The following is a 26,897-nucleotide window of genomic DNA, read 5'->3' as shown; positions in this document are numbered from 1 at the left end:
TATATTAAACTGTAAAGTGTTAATGATAATGGAATCATATTGGGGCATATTTTTGGGGGGATCCCCATACAATGAAAGCACGTACTTGTTGACCAGTTGGCACTGCAGGAGGCACGGTGCAGCACAATTGGGCAGTGCTGTGGGCATGGCGATGTGATCACATCATCGTGGCCCCGTCCTGATAGATAATGTGTGTGGCAGGGCCACGATGATGTGATTCAAATCAAGTCATCAGCCGTCTGTACTACTCACTGTACTCGGGAAGTGGGCAGCCAGAATGCCTGCCTGCACAGTGCGACTATATTGCCACAGGCAGCTTCAGGAGACTTGCCCACTCTTATGAGTGGACGGGGGTGCCACATGATTTTCAGGAGCCTGTAACAAGGAGAGACCACAGAAGATATCTCCGATATATGCTGCTATCCCTCTATTTCCAACCACAATAGCTGCACTCATAGGTTTCCAAACTGTTGGATTTACCATGTTCCAGAATGCAATGCATTCCGGAGCTTGGCCCCAAATAGCCCATAGTAATCTATGGGGTACACCAATGTTAGTTTTGCAAGAGAGGGGTACCCACTGACGCATGCAGAGGCCGACAGCCACACGTGGGGTATACAAGCGAGTGGTCCGAACCCCAGATGCAAAGTTATAGTGGTAGTTTTTATATTTTTGGAACTCACTTTAATAAATGCAAGTGGTCATTTTCATGCAAATTGGGAAGAAATTTTTATATCACTATTGCATTTTATCAGTGGTGGCTCCAACCTTTGAGTAGGTGGAGGGCTGCTGCGGGCCAGGTCCCGGGAAATGAGAGTGCCGCTGCCAAACTAGTCCTGGAACGGCACACGTGCAGTGAAGTAGCGGCTTGACTGCGCATGCGCAAACCCCCGGCATCTATGGACTGTATCGGCTGCAGTCCATAGAGGCCAAGGTTAGCGCATGTGCAGTCAAGCCTCCACTTGACTGCGCATGAGCCGATCGCTCCGAGGGGATCGCAAACCGGTCTGGCAGTCCCGGAGGGAGGAGACTCCTCATAATGGGACTGCCTGTACTGGGCTTGACTGGCAGGTAGGACTTCTAATAGAAGTCACCACTGCCAGTCACTGTTGAGCCAGTGCAGTCACAGACTGCAACTGGCTCACTCCCTGCAGTGGCGGATTTTACTGGGTAAAGCGGCACTCATCAGACTTCCAGTTTAAAAATGTCCTTAATTACATCTGAACGTTTTTGGGGAACGGGTATGGCTCATTAGGTCAACAAGATTGAGGTCGACAGTCATTAGGTCGACCACTATTGGTCGACATGCATTAGGTCGACATGGTCACTAGGTTGACATGTACTAGGTCGACATGGAAAAAGGTTGACATGAGTTTTTTTTTAAATTGGTGTTGTTTTCTTCGTAAAGTGACGTGGAACCCTAATTAGTGCACCATGCCCACCCGCATGGCTTGCTTCGCTCACCATGCTTCGGGCAAGGTGCCTCGCTCAGGTTACTATTCCCAATTGTAGTCCACGTGGACCGTAAAGTATAAAAAAGTAAAAAAAATGAAGAAGAAAAAATGTGAAAGGCTCATGTCGACATTTTTCCACGTCGACCTAGTACATGTCGACCTAATGACCACGAAGACCTAGTGACCATGTCGACATAATGACCATTTCGACCAATAGTGGTCGACCTAATGACTGTTGACCTAAGTCTTGTTGACCTAATGACCGTAAGCCTGGGGAACAACCCCCGTCCTCAGGGACAGCACTGTGCTGTCCCTGAGGACAGGGGTTGTTCCCCGAAAAGGTTCAGATGTAATAAAGGACATATTTAAATGAACTGGAAGTCTGACGAATGCCACCTTATTGCTGCCTTATATTTTGGTGTTGGCCTTGATCCTAGGAAGGCACCACAGCAAGGAAACATTCAGCTACTACAGAGTGCCGGGATTTTGCTGCATATATATATATATATATATATATATATATATTTGCAGAAAGTGTTTTTATAGATCAGTGCGCTTATCCAACGTTCGAAAGTTCCTTCCAAAGAAGGAGTCGCCGAATGTCAATATGCTGTGACTTAATTAGTCGTATTGGGTCCGTATCTCTAGCCGTCTAGCAAATACGCCGTACTCTACAGACACCTTCCAAACTTCTTTGGTGGCAGCTCAGTTCTTCAAGAAATGACCTGGGTAAGTTCAGTCATGCGATTCTGTGGAGGTATGGGAGAAGAACAAGCGCCATATGGTGTAGTAATTCAGATAAATGGCAATTTAAGAACACGTAAATGTACTGTAAGTACCGGATATAGTCTTGGAATCAGGCCTATTGGTCTCTCTTTTCTCAGTGGCTGTTCCCCACCTATATGTCAGGAGACAAAGATCATCGCCATATAGTGTAGTACCTTTGTAAATATCTTGGGGTACCCTCCCCTATATGTCATGCGTACCAAATCAATATTTCAATCAAGCATATAGGATAAACTTATATCCAGATGGCTCAAGCAGGTCTTGTATGGTGTACTTGTTCATTCAATTTCAATCTATATATATATATTTATACAGTACATATATATATATATATATAGAGAGAGAGAGAGAGAGAGAGAGAGAGAGAGAGAGAGACATGTATTTCCATCCTGAGACTGTAGAGTTGAGTAGATGGGAGTTACTGATATTGTCTATTGTATTTCAGAGCTAAGATAATACAAACTACAAGAGCGCTTGAAACCACCACATTCCTATCTGAAGAAGTGGAATACATGCCTTGGCAGGCAGCTATAAGCAACCTCAATTACTTTACACAGATGTTTGATCGCACAGAGGTGTATGGCTCAATGAAGGTAACAAGCCAGCACTTAATATACCTCATGTTGTTTACATGTAATACCTCCTGTGCTAATTTTATTTGTTTTCCCACTTGAACACAGTAAGACTACAGTACATGTGGGCTTTTCTAGGATTATTTACCAAAATAATCCATCAAAAGTGTCCCTTAGAGCACAGCTCTCACAGCTGACTAAAACAAGAGGTAAAATCCATGGTCGCTTACATACACCTGCAGTACTTTCACCCTGAGCAGGGCCAGCTCTACCATTAGGCAGCTGCCTAGGGGCGCCGGTCCCTTGAGGGCGCCACTGAATTCATCTAGCAAAAAACTGAAGGTTGTATGCGACCTCCTCCGTTAACACTGCGATGGCAGTTGCTGCGGGTCTAATCAGGTGCAGCCGCCGCTATCAGGTTGTACCACATAGTGTCTCAGCACTTCCTCCGTGCTGACACGTGTAATGGTGCATAGCAGGCAGATGTAACTATGGCTCCCGAGGGGCGCCCCCACGGCCGCTCCTCGTAGCCCTTATGCACCTCCTCCAGGCCCCTGGATCCCGGCTCTCCTGCAGCAAGCAGCATCTGACTACATGTCTGAACCCAGCTGTTGCTGCCACCTGTAAGAGGAACCATGACAATTATGAGGGAAAACAAGGAAACTTTTAGGTAAGTAACCCATGGGGGTTTCTGTGCAACCAGACACAGTACAGATCTTACAGCCCGATGTGTGGTTTCCACTCATACAGCATAATAAGGAAAACACAGGCACTGGGGCACAATACAGTACATTATGGAAGGAAGGGGATCAGTCATGAACCTATAGATAGGCGAATGGAACACAATAAGGAGCATGCAATTATATATATGTGTGTATATAAGTATGTATACACATATACAATTAAATATCCCCACCAGACCCCATATGCCGATGCAATATATATATTCGGCACGCAGCAAAATGTGAAATTGGTCTCAGTGTCCTATACGATTCCTAACATGCCAGCTAGCGTGTATACTGTACATAGGGAGAAACAATGGTCGTCACTCAAGGATTTGAAAGTGAAAGTATATTGTGAACAATGTCACAAAATTTTGTGACTTTGTTTACAATTTCCTTTTTCACTTTAAAAGTCCTGAGTGTCGCCCCTTTTCTCAGTATATGTATAATGATGCAATTCACCCCCCCTCCCACCCATCCCAACTAGTGGCCACCTGCATCTCGTCTCTGGGAGGTTGCTGGTGGGGGAGTTGCAGGTTAGGGGGTACTAGGCTGAAGCTTTGCCTAGGGTGCAGAGAAACCTTGCACCGGCCCTGACCCTGTGCATTGTTCAATGTAGCTGAAACAGCAGGGCTGGTTCTACACCTTGTGGAGCCAGTGCGAAAGTTCCCACTGGCGCCCCCAGCTGCAAAAAGTTTGTGCGCGCCTGAGGCGTGCGGCAAAAAATAGGGGCGTGGATTCATAGGAGGGGCATGACCACAGTTATGCCCCCAGGTTTGCCCCAAGTAGTTGTGCCCCCCAGTAGATTTGCCCCCTGTAGCTGTGCCCCCTGTAGCTATGCCCCCAGTAGCTATGCCCCCAGTAGTTGTGCTCCCAGTAGTTGTGCCCCATCGCTGTGCCCCCTGTTGCTTTGCCCCTAGTAGTTGTGCCCTCTGTTGCTGTGCCCCCTGTTGCTTTGCCCCCAGTAGTTGTGCCCCCTGTTGCTTTGCCCCCAGTAGTAGTGTCCCCTGTTGCTGTGCCCCCAGTAGTTGTGCCTCCTGTTGCTGTGCCCCCAGTAGTTGTGCCCCCTGTCGCTGTCAAACACACACAAAAATAAAAAAACAGCTCCTGCTTCCCGACCGCTGCTGCTCCATTTAACCTCCGGCGGCTCCTCTCTATCAGCATTTTCTGATCAACATAGTGACCACAAAATTAGTGCTGTAAAGTTGTACAACTTGAAATACACATTAAGGAACGTTTAACTGTTATTTAGATAACCCTGTAGCCATTTAATTTATACTACTATCCAAATATGAGAAGTTCGGTTAAGGATTATCAACACCCCTGAAGAAGTCACCACAGACAAAATGCATTGGATGACAATGTTGTTGTTTACTGTATAAACCAATCTAACTGGTTAAGAACCACTCTGGTTGTATGCTGACACCTACGGGTGTACAGAATGTATATTAGAAAAAAATCAAACTTACAAAATATGTGAACTCTTTTAATTATGTTTTATTGATATCAAATTGTTTATAAATATACACATATGTTTAGGAGTAATTGGGTGTACTATAGAAATCAAGTCTAAGGAATGAACTATTCATTCACTCCATCCTCTAAATCAGAGGTTCTCAAACTCAGTCCTCAGGACCCCACACAGTGCATGTTTTGCAGGTAACCCAGCAGGTGCACAGGTGTATTAATTACTCACTGACACATTTTAAAAGGCCCACAGGTGCAGCTAATTATTTCACTTGTGATTCTGTGAGGAGACCTGCAAAACATGCACTGTGTGGGGTCCTGAGGGCCGAGTTTGAGAACCTATGCTCTAAATAGTCATATGCTTTTAAACAATCAATAACTAATAGTAGGGCGCTCCCCAAAAACTATATATATATATATATATATATACATATATAGTGACAGAGGCCCAGCAATCTGTCTGAATACAGTAAATGTTATTTGCTCCTATGGCCTGTCATAAATTCATAAATACTTGGAGAATAAGGGGGTAATTCAATTGTTTGAAAAGTCATTGGGTGCCTATTAGATGGGGGGAAAAAAGACACCCAATTGACTTTTCAAACAGTTAAATACTGCCCTAGGATGGATGGTACTCAGGTCTTTATAGGGATAATAGTAATGTTAATAACAACAAAAATCTCAATACATTTTAAGTAGTTATCTGATGTTTCAGATGTAGCTAGTACTCTATCTCCAAGGTGGTGTAGAGAAAGTACAGAATAGATCACGCTGTGTACGCCTTGTGGTGCCTAACAAATAAAAGATAATAATATAGGTCCTTACTAAATGTGCACTATTTCTACTATAGGTTTACATGCAACAACAAGTCCAACCATTATTCAACTATTTTAAAGGCCTGACTGGTAACTGGACTAGAAGACCAGCAACGTTAACAGAACAGTAAGTACATATTAGTGCTATCAGCATAGTTACAGTACTATCGGCATAGTCACAGTACTATCAGTATAGTCACAATACTATCGGCATTGATAAAGCTGAATATTTATCTTATATAAAACCCTTTATGAGGTCTAAGAACACTGTACGCTATTTACGTATTAAGTACCGTAAGGGTACGCTCGTTGCGTAACAATCTCTTAGCCGTGGTCGAGACGCTCAAGCGTCACGTTCGCTCACGGCCAAGAGATCACAGGCAGGCACGCTATTGGCTGCTGACTAACGTAATGATTCGCTATAGCGTAGCGGACGCTCGGGACCACGAGGAGATCACCAGCGGCGCTGACGCTAACAATGTTAAACCTTTGTATCTAAACCATAAACAGTGTATTGTGCAGTAAAACCTTAGTGTAATGATAGATTGTAAATGCAACACAGTATAACCTTATTAACTCAAAAGCTGTTTGAGCGTCACCGACGCTCTGAAAATACTAAACACTATAAGAAATACACAGATACCTGGGCTTAGGGTCCAACGCCTAATAAATATATATTATGAATGATATACTTGCAAAAGAATTAACACAATACAAGTCATACACTACAATATAACATAGACTACCTAACCAGATAACTACACAGGAAATACAATACAATACAATTACGTTTTAAGGGAAAAATAAGAGAGAAAGAGGAGAAGAGAGAGAGAGAGAGAAATGGCCCACAATAACAGTAAGAACAATATGGTTGCGGAGAAACACTTACGCACAAGGGGAAACGATCGCATGCGCCTCTGGACATCCAGCTCCCGATTTTCAGCAATGATAACCGTTGAAGAGTGAGAGCTGGATGTGATCGGCTTGTCTATTTATGCCCCACACACAATACAATTCAATGGTCCCTACAATCTCATTGTTCATTGGACACAGGAATTCCTCCTCGCATTATAACAAAAGGTCATAGGTTGATTCATACAGGTGGGCCGTGACTATTTCCAACAGCTCAGGTGGGAGGGAAACTGGGTTTCCCGCCGCATGGATAAGTAAGTGCAAATACAGTGAATGTTCATAAACTTCTTATGTCCATAACTATTCGCACGAGCGATTAATCCGCTTCAAACCAACACCGGAATATTGCTAATTAAATACTCTTCCGATGGGTACTAAACACCACTGTATTACTCCTGTCTGTCCCTTCGTATCAAACAAAGAGGGATTTCTCTGTTCATGAACATTCTACATTAACCAAACTTTCAGAATCTATCAAAGGGACCATGATCTACAAAATACATTATATAGTGAAAATATGTAACGATTGAGTCGCACGCTACGATCACATAAACTCTACCGTAAATACGCATACCGTGCGCCTGCGGGTGCCCGCGACTGTAAGTATGCGCACGTACGGGAGAGCGTACGCATGCGCAGCACGGACCTGTGTAAGGTGCAAATATGGTAGTGTGCATAGAGATATTTTTCTGACTTTGACAGTCCACCCTTTGGCAGTCAACAATAACTGCCACTTCCTAAAACATTTCAAAAGGAGAAAAATATATGTCAGGGGTTAATACATTTACATGGTTGGGTAGGGGAGGAGAGGAGAAGGTAGGAAAAAAGGGTATGACCTAGTGAGATAGCAGAAGCATGTGTGTATGAATCCGTGCTTGGGGGTCATGTATCATCGTGCCGTACGTGTTTTAAATCAAGCTTCGAGGTATTGCGAAGTATACATTTGAATTCCTTCTTATCCCGTGGTACGGGTCTGTGGATGGGCTGTCAAACTTTACCGAGCTCTTTTCGGCTTTGGTTGTAACAAAATGGGGGAGCACATTTTAGTTGATGATACATGAATGGGGGAGATATGTGATTGCTGATATCTGTGCCTGTATTCCCTATCGACTATGTGTGTCATTACCTGAGGGTTGTAGAAATGAAGAAAATACATAATTACGGTAAATGCGGTGGTATTCTATGTCAGGTAAATGTACATTCGTCGATTGAGGTCTTGTTTGGTGTCTGTTGGTTGCAGTCTTCTTTGTGCTTTTGCCCATAAGGTGCGAGCAAAAGCTGTCAATGTCCATAGATTTACAAAAGTGTTGGGCTAGCGTAATTTTAAAATTCCTAGGGAAACTGGGGATCTATGGCAAAGTTCATCAAAAATCTGTGCATCAGGTTGTCAAAACTTCTTCTTTAATCCCTCTGTTGTCTGTATATCGGCTCATCAAATTCCTCGTCCAAGTGGGTCTTTTTACCTTGGAGGAAACGGAAAAACAGGTGAAAGAAACGGACCGTAGAAATCGCATTTTCATCACATCATTGTTTCTACATTTGGGTCATAAATCAGATCCATGGGAATTACAGTTTCCTCACTCCTTAAACTCATTACCCTAGTACGACGATTGCACTTCATTAAAGCCTGACCGCATCTAAATATCAAACCAATCGTTATGATAACACCTAAGATACATAGGAGAAACTTCCCAACATCCATTATGACTCCTTGAGCCCAGTCTCCTAAACCAGAGAACCAATTTCGCGGGTTCAACCATGACACCCAACCAGTCAGCTCATTACCTACAGCAGCAAGAGTGAGATTGTGTCTCCTGCGAAATTCCCACTTCAGTTGGAGAATATCGTCCATCTTTTGGTCTATGACCTCGACCGGATCCTCTGTGCTATTCGTAATATATGTGCAACATTTCACGCCGTATTGTGTTGCCAGTGTGACACAATATCCGCCTGTCACTGCTGTGAGGTAATTAAGAACCATTCTATGCTGTACCAGTTCTGTTTTATAAGCTTGAAGTTCTCTTCCAGTATACCTAAACGTGTCATCATACATTTCAGTGATATTATCTAACAAATTTGCAAGCGCAGATATGTATTTATAATTCAACACTCCTCTGGTGGTGCGAGTGATGTCTAACGCGATTAGAAACTGAATCCCGGTGGATTCATGGATCATGTCAGAGGCTGGATGCTCTGTTCTTTCTATCAGGTGCCGTTTAACTACGTGCTCGTAATGGGTGTGAGTATAAGGAGTTTGGGCAACACGGTGTATGTCTTTCATTTTATCATGTGATACAGTCATTACTTCAGGCAGTACTTTTCCAATATAACACAATCCTTCAGAGTTTGGGGCAAGCCACTTATACGCCTTTCTCCCGCATATGAAATATGCATCATCGGGGAGAACATATGGGACGGAGTAAGACATAACCATATTACACACCTTCCATGTGAAATCTCCTAACCCTAATTCTTCCATCTGCTTAGTACACGTATCAGGTTGTACGATATGTGCACAGTATCCTGGTGATACCTCTCCAACTCTCGTAATCCTATTTCCTAAGGTATACCTATATCGGAAAGATTTTCCTCTACTGGCTATGTGGCGTATAAGCTCTGTATCTGTAGGCATTCTATCTGCTCTATGTGAAAAGGTCATGGTTTGGTTACTCCATGATACTTCCCAATTTCCTGGCTTTCGGGGATTGGAGATGTTAAAACATAATAGGGACCTATCCACATGGTATTGGTGGAGCTTCAAACTAGGAGGGCTGGAGATATTAAACCTCCTGTCCACCGGTCTCCCACCACTTAACTCAAGTACCTCCCCTAACGTTAAAGGAAATGGTACTAGCCCTGATTTGCTATGACCTTGAGGTACTTGAGAGCATACCCAACAATCTGTTTTATTTAACACACTACCCACTAAGGAGTGATAGTCACTCAATGGATGCCGGTCCATATGGATATTAAAACTGGATTGGCATTTCTTTATGCACCCATCCTCAATGACATTGTTACAGAGCCGACAGATACAGTTTTCTTCAGCTAACAATCCTTCACAATTCCTTCTATGGTCAATGCTATCGGATCGTTTTCTGATACTCGCCTTTACTTGTTGGTTAAGTTGTTCTTGGAAAACTACGCCTCCATCTTTATCATCAGAACCCATTCCAGAACCTCTCTCGACCTCCATGGTACTCTCGCCGGAACAGACTGCTCTGGTCAACATCATGGTCAACAGGAAAATCCGGATCACCGTCTCTTGGGGCAAGTCCATCTTGTAGGAGGAAACAGAGAAGAATGAGAAGGGGGAAAAAATAATTTGAGGGAGAGGGGATGGGAAGTTGGAGAAAAACAATAAAAGGGAACAGGGGATCGACAACTGCTTTTGGTCTTGTGATTTTCAATGCTCAGGTGCCGCCTCAATCCTCCTGGAACAGACACTCCAGTGATACAACCTCTACCGTCTGTTCCTTATCACGGGACCTCTCTGGATCAGCAACCTTCTTACAGTGGGACGAATGAACCCAAGTCTCTCTCTCAGCAACCTTCAATGCTGTAGTGCTAGTCAATAAGACCTGGTATGGTCCTTCCCATCTGTCAATAAGGCAACCTGAGCGTAGAAAATTCCGTATCATTACATAATCCCCAGGTTCAATGTCATGACAATTACTATCTGGTAAATCAGGAATCACCAACTTCAGATTATCATTTTGATTCCTTAACTGTTTACTCATGTTAATCAAGTATTTTACAGTCACTTCATTGTTACACTTCAAATCATCCTGAGGGTTAATCATAACATGCGGTTGTCGACCAAACAAGATTTCAAAGGGAGACAGATTAAGAGGGGACCTGGGAGTGGTTCTGATGCTGTACAGTACAATGGGTAAAGCTTCTGGCCATGTCAATCCTGTCTCTGCCATCACTTTACTCAGTTTATTTTTAATAGTGCTGTTCACTCTTTCCACTTTCGCACTCGCCTGTGGACGGTATGGAGTGTGCAGCTTGCTATCAATTCCCATCAATTTACACATTCCTTGAAAGACATCACCTGTAAAATGGGTACCCCTATCACTTTCGATAATTCTAGGGATACCATATCTACATACAAATTCCTGCACAATTTTCTTAGCAGTAAACATAGCGGTATTTGTGGCCGCCGGAAATGCTTCGACCCAATTTGAGAAAACATCTATACAAACAAGTACATATTTCAAATTTCGACAAGGGGGTAATTGAATAAAGTCAATCTGTATTACCTGGAAAGGGCCGCCGGCAGGTGGGATATGAGATGGTTCTGTAGGTATTGCCTTTCCGATGTTCTTTCTCAAACAGGTAAGGCATGACATTGCTCTTTTACTCGCATGAGATGAAAATCCTGGGGCACACCAATATGCTCTTACCAACTTGCACATCCCTTCCTTGCCCAGATGAGTCAGCCCGTGAGCTGCCTCAGCTAAACATGGAAGGTATGCTCTGGGGGCCACTGGTTTACCGTGTCCATCTGTCCAGAGTCCTGAGGACTCCTGGCCATATCCTTTTGCCTTCCAGACTGCCTTTTCCTGTGTGGAACACAAATTTTGCATCTCACACAACTTCTGTGTGTTGATGGTATTAAATACCATCAGTTGTGTGGTGTCTGTCTGTCTGGGGGTAGCAGCTGCTAACTTAGCAGCTTCGTCTGCTCGGCTGTTACCAAGTGACACTGGGTCTTGGCTATATGTGTGTGCTTTACATTTGATAACAGCCACTCTGTCGGGTTCCTGTATCGCTGTTAGAAGCCTTTTTATGTGAGCTGCATGCGCTACCGGTGTACCAGCTGCCGTCATGAAATTTCTGAGGCGCCATAGGGCTCCGAAATCATGGACTACCCCGAATGCGTATCTAGAGTCGGTGTAGATATTGGCTGATTTGCCCTTAGCCAATTCACATGCTCTGGTTAGGGCGACCAGTTCAGCAACCTGGGCTGAGTGAGGTGGGCCTAGCGGTTCCGCTTCTATGGTGCCTTGGTCATCTACGACTGCGTATCCAGTACACAAGTCTCCCGAGTCTGACTGTCTATGACAACTACCGTCCGTGTAGAACGTAATTTCTACATCTTCCAGTGGGTTGTCACTGATGTCAGGCCTTGCAGTAAAATTTTGGGTCAAATATTCCATACAATCATGTGTGTCTTCCTTTGTATTAAATCCTCCTTCCCCACCACTCTCATCCTCCACCCTTTGTGCCTGTCCAGGCACACCTGGGAGATATGTTGCAGGATTTAATGTACTGCATCTCCTTATGGTGATGTTTACGGGGGCCATTAGTGCCAATTCCCATCTTGTAAACCGCGCTGATGAGACGTGCCTGGTTTGGGCAGAATTCAGCAAGGCTGACACTGCATGTGGTGTATGAATTGTGAGGTTGTGACCTAGCACGACATCTTCGCTTTTCGTTACTAGCAATGCTATCGCAGCAACGCTTCGCAAGCATGTGGGGAGGGATCACGCTACCGTGTCTGGCTGAGCGCTGTAATAGGCTACTGGCCTGCTGGCATCACCGTGCTTTTGGGTTAGTACGCCTGCCGCGCAACCAGCAATTTCTGTTCCGTATAGTTCAAAGGGTTTCCCATAGTCTGGCATACCTAATGCTGGTGCCTGCGTTAGGCACTGTTTAAGTCTCTCAAATGCTGTCTCAGACTCGTCTGTATGCGAAATCCGATCAGGTTTGTTTGAGGAGACCATCTCCTGCAAGGGTAACGCTAGAATGGAAAACCCTGGGATCCAGTTACGGCAATACCCACACATTCCTAAAAACGTTCTGATCTGTTGCTGGGTTTGTGGCAGAGTCATGTCTCTAATTGCTTGAATTCTATCAGCGGTCAGGTGTCTCAGTCCTTGTGTTAGACAGTGTCCCAAATATTTTACCTTAGTTTGGCATAATTGCAACTTGTCTTTGGAAACCTTGTGTCCTGTGTCTGAAAGATGAAACAGGAGCTGTTTCGTATCCTTCAGGGATGCTTCCAATGAATCAGAACACAGTAGTAGATCATCCACGTACTGTATTAATACTGATCCACTCACTGGTTGGAAAGACTGTAAACAATCATGCAAAGCCTGGGAAAATATACTTGGACTATCTATGAATCCTTGTGGTAATCGAGTCCATGTGTATTGGACTCCTCTGTATGTAAATGCAAACAAATATTGGCTGTCAGGGTGCAGAGGTACCGAAAAGAAAGCGGAGCAGAGGTCAATAACAGTGAAAAATTTCGCAGTGGGAGGGATTTGCATTAGGATGACAGCTGGATTTGGCACTACGGGGAACTGACTCTCAACTATTTTGTTAATCCCCCTTAGATCCTGCACTAGCCGGTAACCCCTCCCCCCACTCTTTTTCACAGGGAAGATGGGACTATTGGCAGTGCTGGACGTTCTTACCAGAATACCCTGTTGTAGCAAGCGCTCTATTACTGGGTAAACTCCTAACTCCACCTCTGGCTTCAGAGGGTACTGTGGGATTTTTGGAGCTATCCTACCATCTTTTACTTGTACAACTACCGGAGCTACGTTTGCCATTAATCCAGTGTCCTGTCCATCTTTAGTCCAAAGTGACTCTGGTACCTGAGATGTCATTTCTTCTACTTGGGAGGGAGTCCTATTTGTCATAATGGTATGTGACATTAATTTTGATGGGGAGTCTAACATGTCTCGTACTTCCTGAGCGTGATTCTCAGGTATGTCCAAGAATACACCTTCAGGAGTACAATAAATGACGCACCCCATTTTACACAGTAAGTCTCTTCCCAGGAGATTAGTCGGTGCCGATGCAGCCAGCAAAAAGGAATGCTTGGTATGTAAAGGCCCTATTGTAATCTCGGCTGGTTTGCTAACAGGGTAGTGCTGGACTACTCCCGTTACCCCTATGGCTGGAATTGTCTTACCAGTGGTTCTCATGCCCACTGTCGAATTTATCACTGATTTGGCCGCCCCTGTATCTACAAGAAAGTTTAATGATTTACCAGCTACATTGATTGCAATTTCGGGTTCACTTCCAAGGCTTGCAATCAATTTTACTGGCTGCAGATTACAGGTATGGCCACACCCCTATTGGGTATGGTGACCTCCCTGAATCCCGCTGGCAGCAACTACTTGTGATGGAGTTAATTGGGAGCTACCAGAGGCTTGCCAGTCTCTGTTCGGGGGATATCTTTTTGTTTCCCCTGCATGTGGCTCATAACTCCGTTTCTGCGGACCCTGATCCCAATGTCGTGTATCGTGTCGTTGTCTAGGGGGTTGATAAGATTTTTGTATATTTCTCGATCTACAGTCTCGTGCAAAGTGTCCCTGTTTGTGACAAGAATAACATGTTACCACATTTGACTTACCCACAGGGTTTGGTGATATTAACACAGGCTGTTTTGTGGTCAAGGCCTGTATACTTACTGCCATTAACTTATCACCTTGTTGTTCCCTGTGTCTGGTGATATTCCGGTCGTGATCAATAGCAGCCTCTCTCAAAGTAGCCACAGACAGACCTCGCCAACATGGTTGTGTGGTCTGTACCCTAGTCTTTAATGACTCTTTTAAACCATCCATCAGTACCGATACTGCTACTTCTCGATGGTTTATGTTTGTTTTAATGTCCTCTATGCCTGTGTATTTTGCCATCTCTAATAATGCTCTGTGAAAATACTCTGTAGCTGTTTCTGACTCCTTTTGTTTAATGGAGAATATCTTGTTCCATTTAACTACCGCTGGGAAATACTCTTTTAACTGTAAGCTTATTCTTTTTACATTGTCTTTGTTGTACACTTCTGTAAGAGGTACATCCTGATCTAATCCACAGTCAGCTAAAAATTGAGTTGCGTCAACATTGGAGGGTAAACATGCTCTCAGCAATATCTGCCAGTCTTTGTTGTTGGGCTCTAACGTGTTACCTAGGTCTCTGATGTATTTTTGGCTGGCAACTAAGTCTTTTCTAGGGTCAGGGAATTCAGACACTATGGTCCTTAATTCCATTCGGGAAAATGGGCTATACATGGCAATGTTCCTAACAGGAGTGACTCCTGAAGTGTCTGTTTTCCAATTTGGAACTACTATTACCTTAACAGGATTAACTCTAACAACCTCATTCTGTGTAGATTCTACAGGCTGTGGTGAAATAGTTTCAGCATAGTGTATGGTGCCGTACTTACCCGTTGATACGACCTCACCTATCCCTCCGCTAGGGGCCTTTGTTACTAATCTCGGGGGTGGAGCTGTGCCTACTGTGGTCTCTGCTATGGTGGCTGCTAGAGAGAGCGCTGAAATTGTCGCCGATTCGTCCTCTTGATCACACTCCTGAGGAAAGTTCAAAACAGGGTACAACTTGCACGGGTTAATACTTGCATTGGTTAATTGGTTAACATTATCTTTAACATTTACACAGTTGCTAAGTGTTTGTTTGTTACACCTTAGTGCGTCATTCTCCGCAACCAATTTCTCTCCCGATATGTATGGTGGCGGTGGGGCCGTGGCTATCAGTTTCCTGATCGAGCCAGATCCCGCCGCCTGAGCCAATCCTCTCTGTATGTCACCCTCCTGTTGCCACAACTGCAAATAATCATAATGCTTGATTCGTCTCTTTGCTGATTTAATGAGACATATCCTTCTCCTTAAATTCGTTAACACTTCTGAGCTGAAGCTACCTACTCTTGGGAATTTCTCCCCGTCATGTACTGTCATTCTCTCCCATTCATCACATAAAGCTTCTGTGTGACTTCCGTACTTTTCACACATTACGTACCTTGCCGACCCGACTGGTCGGTTTATGGAATCAACCCGAACCGAGGTTGATCGCCCCCTTCCTGAACAACTGGCCCCCATAATTTGCAGGTGTTACGGACCCTTACAAAAAACCAAGATATTCACGATAGGTTGACGGTAAGGTTTACCGAGCACCTTACTCACTCTGCCCACGCCGACCAATACGACCTGATCACACCGATATGGTGCTGGCGTACTCGACACAGGGCACCTATTTAACCTTTGTTTACTGGAACATGCGAGGGATATCCGCAGAACACTTACTCTTTCCAGTAAAGGTGAGGTTGTTGGATAATTCCTGAGTGACCAGCGAACTTCCCTTTGTAAAAATAAAAAATTACACAAATCACGTCAGAATGTACAAATAGCGTTTATGACCTTCGTACACAAATAGTACCGGTCAGGTTTACTAATGCACACAATTACGTGCGGTACAATCGTTCAGCACATAAGCAACTAATCGTATGTACGGAGCGACCAGCGGAATCGAAAATTGCGGCTGCGAATTCCTTCAGCAAGAGCTTGTATGGCCTATATGGGTGTTGCACCAACCCTTTTTTGGTGTTGTGCCTGTGGACTGTATAGCGGACTTCCTTGTCTGCTGTACCTGAACCTGCTGGTCTGCTATGACCTCCTGGTCTGTTACAGTATGACCTCCTGGTCTGCTATACTCTAATGCTCAATTTTTTTATGTTTAACCAAGGATGCCTCCCTAGCCACCGTGCATGTCACTTACACGTATGTACCTCACGAGAACTCGATGATTTCTTTTGGTTCAACCTCAAAATTGTATAAATGTATGTAAAAACACTCACTCACCACATGTACACTTTTGTTTCTATTTCTATTTCTGCGCAGAAATTTCTCTTTAGACCAGATGTGTTACAAATTAGGAGAAGGATCTATTAATTTAAATTTCGAATTTAAAATAGATTTGCGCTATTTATCGCCTGTTGCGTTATTTATCGCTTGTTGCGTTACTTAAAAATCAACACTATCGTGTGACTTGAGTTACGTGGGCGTACCCAGACGCTCCGTTGCGTAATTTACGCTGCGTGCGTCGGCCTTTGCGTACGCGAGTCTCCCTTTGTTAGAGACACGTGTACACCAGTCTTTGTCCACCGTAACACAACTAACACGTTTTATCAATGTAGATGATCCTCGATCATCTACCGCACACCACACTGACTTCGCCTTATCTTTCAGGCAGAGCTGTGTGTTTGTCTATACTTTAACTATATTACCTTTACTCTTAAACTATGAAATAGCGGCAAATCTCTCTTAGCACGTTTATCAACTATAAAACTGGCAAACAGGAGAGTGATATACGAAAATACACAAATGAAAAAGAAATGCAGATATATATATGTGCGTGCGTGTGTACGCAAGACAGAAAAATAAACAGTTTAAAAAAAAAAAAAACTATCGTTTTGTTCTTACCTCCGGTCCCGGATTCCTTCAGCACCCTTTACTAAGAGAAGCAGACGCTTATCCAAACAGCACTACGAGGAATATGACCTCCCGCCCTTTGCTGCTGGATAATGTCTGCTGAAATTACCTAGTGCAGATATGTGAAGGACGGGCGAGCCGCCAATTGATAAAGCTGAATATTTATCTTATATAAAACCCTTTATGAGGTCTAAGAACACTGTACGCTATTTACGTATGAAGTACCGTAAGGGTACGCTCGTTGCGTAACAATCGCTTAGCCGTGGTCGAGACGCTCAAGCGTCACGTTCGCTCACGGCCAAGAGATCACAGGCAGGCACGCTATTGGCTGCTGACTAACGTAATGATTCGCTATAGCGTAGTGGACGCTCGGGACCACGAGGAGATCACCAGCGGCGCTGACGCTAACAATGTTAAACCTTTGTATCTAAACCATAAACAGTGTATTGTGCAGTAAAACCTTAGTGTAATGATAGATTGTAAATGCAACACAGTATAACCTTATTAACTCAAAAGCTGTTTGAGCGTCACCGACGCTCTGAAAATACTAAACACTATAAGAAATACACAGATACCTGGGCTTAGGGTCCAACGCCTAATAAATATATATTATGAATGATATACTTGCAAAAGAATTAACACAATACAAGTCATACACTACAATATAACATAGACTACCTAACCAGATAACTACACAGGAAATACAATACAATACAATTACGTTTTAAGGGAAAAATAAGAGAGAAAGAGGAGAAGAGAGAGAGAGAGAGAAATGGCCCACAATAACAGTAAGAACAATATGGTTGCGGAGAAACACTTACGCACAAGGGGAAACGATCGCATGCGCCTCTGGACATCCAGCTCCCGATTTTCAGCAATGATAACCGTTGAAGAGTGAGAGCTGGATGTGATCGGCTTGTCTATTTATGCCCCACACACAATACAATTCAATGGTCCCTACAATCTCATTGTTCATTGGACACAGGAATTCCTCCTCGCATTATAACAAAAGGTCATAGGTTGATTCATACAGGTGGGCCGTGACTATTTCCAACAGCTCAGGTGGGAGGGAAACTGGGTTTCCCGCCGCATGGATAAGTAAGTGCAAATACAGTGAATGTTCATAAACTTCTTATGTCCATAACTATTCGCACGAGCGATTAATCCGCTTCAAACCAACACCGGAATATTGCTAATTAAATACTCTTCCGATGGGTACTAAACACCACTGTATTACTCCTGTCTGTCCCTTCGTATCAAACAAAGAGGGATTTCTCTGTTCATGAACATTCTACATTAACCAAACTTTCAGAATCTATCAAAGGGACCATGATCTACAAAATACATTATATAGTGAAAATATGTAACGATTGAGTCGCACGCTACGATCACATAAACTCTACCGTAAATACGCATACCGTGCGCCTGCGGGTGCCCGCGACTGTAAGTATGCGCACGTACGGGAGAGCGTACGCATGCGCAGCACGGACCTGTGTGAGGTGCAAATATGGTAGTGTGCATAGAGATATTTTTCTGACTTTGACAGCATAGTTACAGTACTGCCGGCATAGTCACAGTACTAACGGCATAGTCAGAGTAATATTGGCATAGTAACAGTACTATCAGCATAGTTATAGTACTATCAGCATTATCACAGTACAGGGCCGGTTCCGGGGCTTCTTGCGCCCCGGGCGGCATTAGGGGTGTGGCTTCATACAGGGGGCGTGGTCAGTTACGCCCCCTGTACTGTAGTAGGATGTGCGGTGCGCGATGACGTCATTGCGCACCGCACAGCTAAGGTCCTCTCCACGAAGGAAAACTAGACACTAAGCATCTAGTTCCCTTCGTGGAGAGGACCTTTGCTGTGCGGTGCGCGATGACGTCAACGCGCACCGCACATCATTACAGTGAAGGTCCTCTCCACGAAGTGAAACTAGACGCGTAGCGTCTAGTTTCCCTTCACAACGGGCAGCGGGACAGCGGGCAGCGGGGGGCACAGCAGCAGCAGATCTTGCCATGGTGCGGCGCCCTCCGGATGGCGCCGGCGCCCTCCGGAAGGCGGCGCCTCGGGCAAAAGTCCTGCTTGCCCGTGGCAAGATCCGCTACTGTCACAGTACTTTTGGCATAGTCACTGTACTATTAGCATTGTCACAGTGCTATCGGCATTGTTACAGTGCTATTGGCATAGTAACAGTACTATCAGCATAGTTACAGTACTATCAGCATTATCACAGTACTATCGGCATAGTCACTGTACTATCAGCATTGTCACAGTACTATCGGCATAGTCACAGTACTATCGGCATAGTCACAGTACTATCAGCATTATCACAGTACTATCGGCATAGTCACTGTACTATCAGCATTGTCACAGTACTATCGGCATAGTCACAGTACTATCGGCATAGTCACAGTACTATCGGCATAGTCACAGTACTAGCAGCATTGTCACAGTACTATTGGCATAGTCACAGTACTATCAGCATTGTCACAGTACTATCGGCATAGTCACAGTACTATCGGCATAGTAACAGCACTATCAGCATAGTTAGAGTACTATCAGCATTATCACAGTACTATCGGCATAGTAACAGCACTATCAGCATAGTTAGAGTACTATCAGCATTATCACAGTACTATCGGCATAGTCACAGTAATATCGGCATAGTTAAGAGTAATATCGGCATAGTAACAGTACTATCAGCAGTGTCACAGTACTATCGGCATAGTAATAGTACTATCAGCATTGTCACAGTAATATCGGCATAGCTACATAGGCAGAGTGCACTCATGACACTTTTCACCCTTTTTTTATTGCCCTGTTAATTTACATCAGATCCAAACTTTTCATGGGTGGTAAGGCACAAATAAATGCTGCAGCACTTTTTTTGGAGAGAGCAAGAAGTGTAACCTACTTTTGCTTAAATCAAATTTAAAACTGTTATAAAAAATATTTAGTTTTAGTAAAATATGAAAGAAAATGGTATTAGACCCAATTATAAATAGGACTACACCAAAAAAAATAAAAAGCATCTTTGATCCTGGATAAACAATGCTGCCTACTTGCCGACTTTCTGGTTGCCCCTTTTGGGAGAGGGCAGCCAGGTCGGCACAGTGGTAGGTATGCAGGGGGCATGGTGTGGAATAAGTGGAAGATGCAAGGGGGGTGGCGGCGTGATTGCATCATCGCGGCCCCGCTCCGACTATAGAATGCTGAGATTATAAGTATTTTAAACCAAGGACATGGCTACCATGACATCATTCCGTGTGAATCACGTCATCAGCCGCCCAGACTACCTATTTTACTTGGGAAGTGGGCGGTGCAATGTGGACACTGGCAGGTGCCAGGAAACTTGAATACTCTTCCGGGTGGCTGGGAGCGCCATCTGAGTTTCAGGAGGCTCCCAGTCATTCCAGGAGAGTAGGCAAATATGCCATGTTGCTATACAGAGGTGTAAAAGCTTTTTTTTTTTTTTATGTTTTTATTCGAAAACATACAAATTGTTGTCACAGGCAAAACAAACATAGTCAAGAATGGTACAGCATAATTCAGCGAGTTAAGCTAAACAGGGTACAAATCAATAGGACAATAAGCCACATACAGTATGGGGGCGAGATGCATGAATCAAAAAGTGTGTCGACAATAATCGAATAGTAGCACAGAAATAAAAACAAACATAGTAAAGATATAAAACAGGATTCCAGCAAAATTAAAAGGGGGGTGTACCCTTGTTCAGGACTTCCAAATTATACCAGGTGGATAGTCTGACAGCCTACCGTAACGACTCTTTAATCGAATATGGTAAAGTGAGTAAGTAAGGCAACCATATATCAAAAACCTTTTGCACTTTGGATTCGACATCCAAGAAACACTCAGTCCAATCCATCTGGTATAAATAAAGAAGGTGAGGTGTCATAAGGGAGAAAGAAACAGGCTCAGATGTAATCCACTGTGATAGAATAGTTTTTTTCAAAGCAGCCGCCACCCTCGCTAGTAGAAGGCGATTACCTTTAGAGATGGAAGGGGAAGCAGAAGAAGGGTAATGGTCCCATAAAGCCCAGGCCATATGAACCGTAAAAGGAATACATAATTCGTTATTAATATAGGATTGCACATTATTTCAAAAGGTCTGTACTAAATCACATGACCACATACAGTGGATTATATCTGCCTCTGGCATAGAGCATTTAAAGCAGTTAGAATTATCTGAAACACCCGTTAAAAAGCGAAGTCTTGGGGTATAGTACGCCCTGTGAAGCAATTTGTAATTCATCTCTGCATATGAAGCAGAAACCAGTTGTTTATTCAGAGAGGTGCAGGATGTGATAATAGTTTTCAAAGGAATATCAGGAAATGAAACTGACCATTTAGCCATGCCATTAGTAAGGGTAGAAACATCCAATGTCCTCCTAGTGTGCATCATACTTACCTACTTCCTGGCTGCTCTCTCCGAGAGAGAGCAACCAGGTCGGCTCAGCAGGGGGGCGGGGCAGGACAATGACGAGCAGAGGGGGCGGGGCAGGGGTCCGTTATTACCGGCATTATACTGCAGGGGGTGTGGCTATGATGATGCGATTCAACAAGAATCGCGTCATCGACTGCCCGGACCGCCCACTTTACTCTCAAAGTGGGTGGTCGGGCAGGGGGGAATTTAAGAATCGGGAGACTTGCCTGGTCTTCTGGGGGTCCGGGGGTTCACCGGTTTTCGGGAGCCTCCCGGCCATTCCGGGAGAGTAGGCAAGTATGGTGTGCATATAGATAAGGGAGGTAGGAGAGGGTAAACCAGGCCTAGTCCGTGCTATAGAATCTAATACATTGGACTTATCGGCAACAGATAATTAGGACAGTAGTTTATTGATGTAGCTACGAATTTGGAAATACACAAATAGAGGAAAATGTAAGCCAGGGAAATGTTCTTGGAGTAATGATAAGGAGAGAAAAGAGGAACAATCCTTATCCAAAAATTGGTATAGAAAACGTAATTCCTGAAGGTGCCAAGACTCAATCACGCCATCCGACTCACCATGTTGAAAATAACAATTATGGCGTAATGGGAGGAACAAGGTTCGAGCGGAAGAAAGAGAATGTCTTTTCCGCAGTAAACGCCAGGCAAAACAGGGAGTATTAAGTAAGGGATTAGCCCTGATTGGGAGTGGGAGAGAAGTGGGAGATCTATGTAATAAGGTCACCAAATTACAGTCAGGGCTAAATGCCTGATCTAGGGCCAGGGCTGTTTCTAGCCAATTTGGCTCCCAGTGCGAGATTTAAAAATGCGCCCCCCATGACATAAATAAATGTGCCCCCCACACACACACACCTAGATAATAAAAACAACTTGCGCGCGCACCCAGCAAGGGGGCGTGGCCTCATCTAAATGGGTGTGGCCTCGTCTGAAAAGACTACCTCACAATCCAGTTTTTGACCCTGCTCCAACATATCACGACTACCACAGGAAAAAAAAATTCTACCATATTAAGCCCCACACAGTAATGCCCCCTGCACCATATTATGCCACACACCGCAATGCCCTTGATACATTAAATCCCCACACTACGGCAGGCAAGAGTCCTCATTTCACACATTATGGCAGGTGTCCCCATTTTACACATTGAGAGAGAGAGAGAGAGAGAGAGAATACTCACAGAGGCGATTACGGCTCTTCGGCCCGCCTCACCAGTCGCTCCTCGAGACGGCCTTTCCCTCTTCCTAACTTGGATACCCCTCTGTACTCCGCTCGGGGGGGGGGGGAGTTTTGTGGAGTGACAGGGTTGCGTCGTGACGTAACGATGCAACCGCGTCATTCCGTGAAACTCCGCCCCCCGAGTGGGTTACTGGGGGAGAAATAGGAGGGAGAATCAGGGAGCCACAGTTAGTGCCGCGGCGGGCGCCCAGTGCGGTTGCGCTCCTCGCCTGCCCCAAGAAACGGCCCTGTCTAGGGCACTTATAGTATAAACATTGCTTCCTCCTATCTAGTCCAGAGCAAACCTATAATTTGCTAACAAGGCATAGTCTTGTATGCAGGGCAAGTTAATTCCACACAGAGGTAGTGACTGCTGTAATTTGAACAAAGACATACTAGGGTGTTTTCCAGCCCAAATTTATTTATATGGAGCCTAATTTAGAGTTGATCGCAGCAGCAAATTTGTTATCAGATTGGCAAATCCATGGTAGCGTCTAGTTTCTCTTCGTGGAGAAGACCTTTCCCATAAGCCCCTGGGTCCATGTCACAAACTATTTGGAATAGTAACCTGTGGCGAGCGAAGCGGAGCGAGACACCGAGCCCGAAGCGCGGTGAGCGAAGCGAGCCCACGAGGGTCCAATGGTGCATAGAAAAAAAAATGAACCTCAAACGAACGGGAACGGAGAAAACATTTAGGTGCTGCAAGGGCGGAAGTTCTCTCCTGCCCTCACGTTATGTCACTTCCAGGTCCTGATCACACAAAGGGAACATAGGCACAACCGCAAAACCATGTGCACTGCAGGGGGGGCAGATATAACATGTGCAGAGAGAGTTAGATTTGGGTGGGGTGTGTTCAACATGAAATCTAAATTGCAGTGTAAAAATAAAGCAGCCAGTATTTACCCTGCACAGAAACAATATAACCCACCCAAATCTAACTCTCTCTGCAAAGGTTATATCTGCCCATCTTAAATTACTCACCAACCTTCCTGTGACATCTTATCTGTCTGATAGAATAGAAGCAATGCACAGTGACCCGCCTCTCCCCCAACACAGGAGGCCCCTTCCCCAACACTGAAGGTCCACCCCTCCTTCCAGAGGCATGAAAGCTCCTTCCTCCCAACCAGAAAGCTGCGCCCAACCGATTACAAAACGTTTAACATAAAAAAACATGCAGTTTGCGGCCAGTTAGGTCTAAAGCGTCAGGATGTTTTTTGCTGAATAGTTGCTCAAGAATATATCCTTTTTCTTATATTGTCTACAGATACAATGAAATAAACTCAGTCAGCCTTGCCTGTAGCTACGGAATCGCTGAATGCAGAGAGCTGGCAACAAAACTCTTCAAGGAATGGATGGATACAAATCACAATGGGTACGTGGTGTGCGGAAATGAACAAAGATACAGATGTATGCAAGAAATACACCAAGACCTGTCACAAGAACATGAAACTGACAGTGGCACCGTCAGCAAACAAAATCTCCCTTATTTTCACTAAAACAATACAAGTTATGTCATAAATACGCCAGATTGATGGAATGCTTCACAGTGAAGTTTTGGGAACAGTGATAACTGGGCACTGAGAGCTTCTTCCTGTTACATTAGCACTAGAGATTGGAAAATTGCAATTGCAAGTCTAATATAATATTATAGTACAGGTGAAAGGAGCATATTCTAACTATTGTTTATAAAACTGACTTTATACCTACAGAGCTGACTTATTACACCCATTGCAGCCTTGCACTCTTGTATTTTTTCATGTGTTTCTATCAGCGCCGTAGCAGGGTGGAAGTGTGCCCTGTGCCAGCCCCTCCCCCTAAACCTGTGATTTCACGATGTCACACCTAGTCCTCCAGGCAGCTCCACAGGCTGCAGTGTACCTACCTGGAGCTTCACTTGGACACTCTGGGCAACTGTGCTGTAGTGCTACTGGCTGCAGGGTGCTGTTCCAGGTACCCTGCAAGCCACATAGCGGTTCTGTGGGGCAGATACAGTGCTGCTCTCAGGTCCCTGCTCCCTGGACTACCATTCACACACCCCTAGTTCCGACCATGGTCTCCATAATAGTCTTACCTTTGCCCAGTGGTTTACAAACTCGGTCCTCAGGACGCCAAACAGTACATGTTTTCTATGTCACCTGTGCACCTGTCAGGGGTCTGGAAAATGTGAACTGTTAGGGGTCCTGTGGACCGGGGTTGAGAACCAGTGCTTGGTCTACCTGGTCATGGTTGTGTTAACTATAGCCAGATATAGAATCTGCACTCCCAAGAGTACCCAAAACCATCCATAGCAACCAATTAACCAGTAATTAAATTGGTCTACTCTAGCAGTACCAATAGTGTTGGGCAGTATGGATGGTGCAATGGTTAGCATTTACAGCAATAAGGTCATGGGTTTGAATCCTACCATGGCCACCATGGTGTGTGTAGTTTGTATATTCTCCCCATGTTTGAGTGGGTTTCCTCGAGGTACTCAGGTTTCCTCCCACAATCCTAAAATATACTGGTAGGTTAATTGGCTCCCAACAAAAAATTAACCCTACTGTGTAAGTGTGTGTATGTACGTGGGCAGACTAGGTGGGCCAAGTGGTTGTCTGGCTTCAAATTCTATGTTTCTGTGTTGAATGATTAAAGCAAATATCTGGTTGTTAGGGGTCACTGAATAGTAAAGAGATTTCTAATTATAATCTAACCAATAGATTGCCATCTAGATGTGTCTAATTAATTATCCTGGCTTATTTCCAACATATTTGGCAGTATAGTTTAAGTGCCTGCTGCTAAGACTGTAATCATAGTTATTGATGTTAATTTGTTTGTGTCTGTGTGAGCAGGATACATCCAAATCTGAGGAGCACCATCTACTGCAATGCGATAGCAAATGGAGGAGTAGAAGAGTGGAACTTTGCATGGGATGAGTTCAAAAAGACTGAAAATGCACAAGAAGCAGACAAGCTGAGAGCAGCTCTGGCCTGCACTAAGGAACCCTGGATTCTGAACAGGTAGGAATTTGGTTGTAGGATTTGAAGACTTTTTGCCTGTTGAGGGTTTAGCATAACAATGCAATAAAGAGAGATGCCGCCTGTCAGTCATTTTATTGACTGTCAGCATAATATTGGACAACAATAATAATTGTGTACAGTTCTGGGCACCGCACCGAAAGAGTTCAGAGGTGAGCTACAAAATTGGTTAAGGGGTTAGAGACACTGACTTATGATGAAAATCTTACTAGGCTGAATATGTTTACACTAGAAAGAGGCGTCTAAGAGGAGACATTATTAATATCTTCAGATATATAAAGGGGCTTTACAAGGAGCTATCAGGAGATTTGTTTATTGAGAGAATACTGCACAGGACACGCGATCACCCTCTGAGGTTAGAGGACAGAAAATGTTGTACCCAATGTAGGAATGGGTTCTTCATAGTAAGGACCATAAGGATTTGGAACTCTCTGCCAGAGAAGGTAGTAATGGTGGACTCTGTAAATACATTTAAAAATGGTTTAGATTAATTTCTAACTGAAAAAGATATCCAAGGATATAGCATCAAATAATTATATTTTAGGGAGAGCTCTAATTATAGTTGTTAATTATTCTTAAAACATAATTTCAGCTGGGGCATTATAGTATGCATTAGCTAAATAGAGTAGGGTAAGAATCATAATACAGGTTGAACTTGATGGGGAAATTGCCTTCTTTCAACCTCATTAACTATGTTACTATGTTAATAAAGTATTAGTACAAAATGTGTCAGTATATTTATATAGAATTAAAAATAAATAAAAAATGTCTTCAATGGTCGGCCCCCATGGAATTAAACAATATTTTTGATGTCTGTTTAAAAGATAGCTGCTAGTAGGAACATTACCTATGAAATTATATGGCCATATACTGTATAAAGATCCGCATTATACAAACAATCGTGCTAGACTGTCTAGAGTAACAATGTATAAGAATAGCTTATAACAAACACACAAAATATACTGTAGAAGCTGTTTGTCAAGTTGTGCTGGGAAATTTCAGAATTTTATTTCATTTTCTTTACAGACTACTGGAGTATGCCTTGGATACCAGTAAAATTCGTAGGCAAGATTCTGTTTCCACAATTACCAACATTGCTAACAACGTGGTGGGCCAGAGTCTTGCCTGGGATTTTGTGCGAGCCAAATGGTCATCACTCTTCAGCCAGTAAGTACCAGCTTTTCTCATGGGCAGTCCTAATGAAACATTTTGTCCTAATTAAATATTCAT

General features: G+C 44.0%; 1 protein-coding gene across 3 annotated transcripts in view; it reads left to right on the top strand.

Annotated features, from left to right (window-relative positions):
* ANPEP (alanyl aminopeptidase, membrane) overlaps window positions 1–26,897 on the top strand; it is a 171,179-nt gene that overhangs the window by 136,395 nt on the left and 7,887 nt on the right. For all 3 annotated transcript variants that reach the window (XM_063925823.1, XM_063925821.1, XM_063925822.1), the window contains 5 exons: window positions 2,686–2,833; window positions 5,852–5,943; window positions 23,918–24,025; window positions 25,482–25,649; window positions 26,694–26,834. In XM_063925823.1, the coding sequence (XP_063781893.1) occupies window positions 2,686–2,833; window positions 5,852–5,943; window positions 23,918–24,025; window positions 25,482–25,649; window positions 26,694–26,834 (657 nt within the window). The remainder of the gene's footprint in view (window positions 1–2,685; window positions 2,834–5,851; window positions 5,944–23,917; window positions 24,026–25,481; window positions 25,650–26,693; window positions 26,835–26,897) is intronic.

This window comes from Pseudophryne corroboree, chromosome 6 (assembly GCF_028390025.1).
Source record: "Pseudophryne corroboree isolate aPseCor3 chromosome 6, aPseCor3.hap2, whole genome shotgun sequence".
Lineage (NCBI taxonomy): Eukaryota > Metazoa > Chordata > Amphibia > Anura > Myobatrachidae > Pseudophryne > Pseudophryne corroboree.
This window is presented reverse-complemented; position numbering and strand designations above follow the sequence as displayed.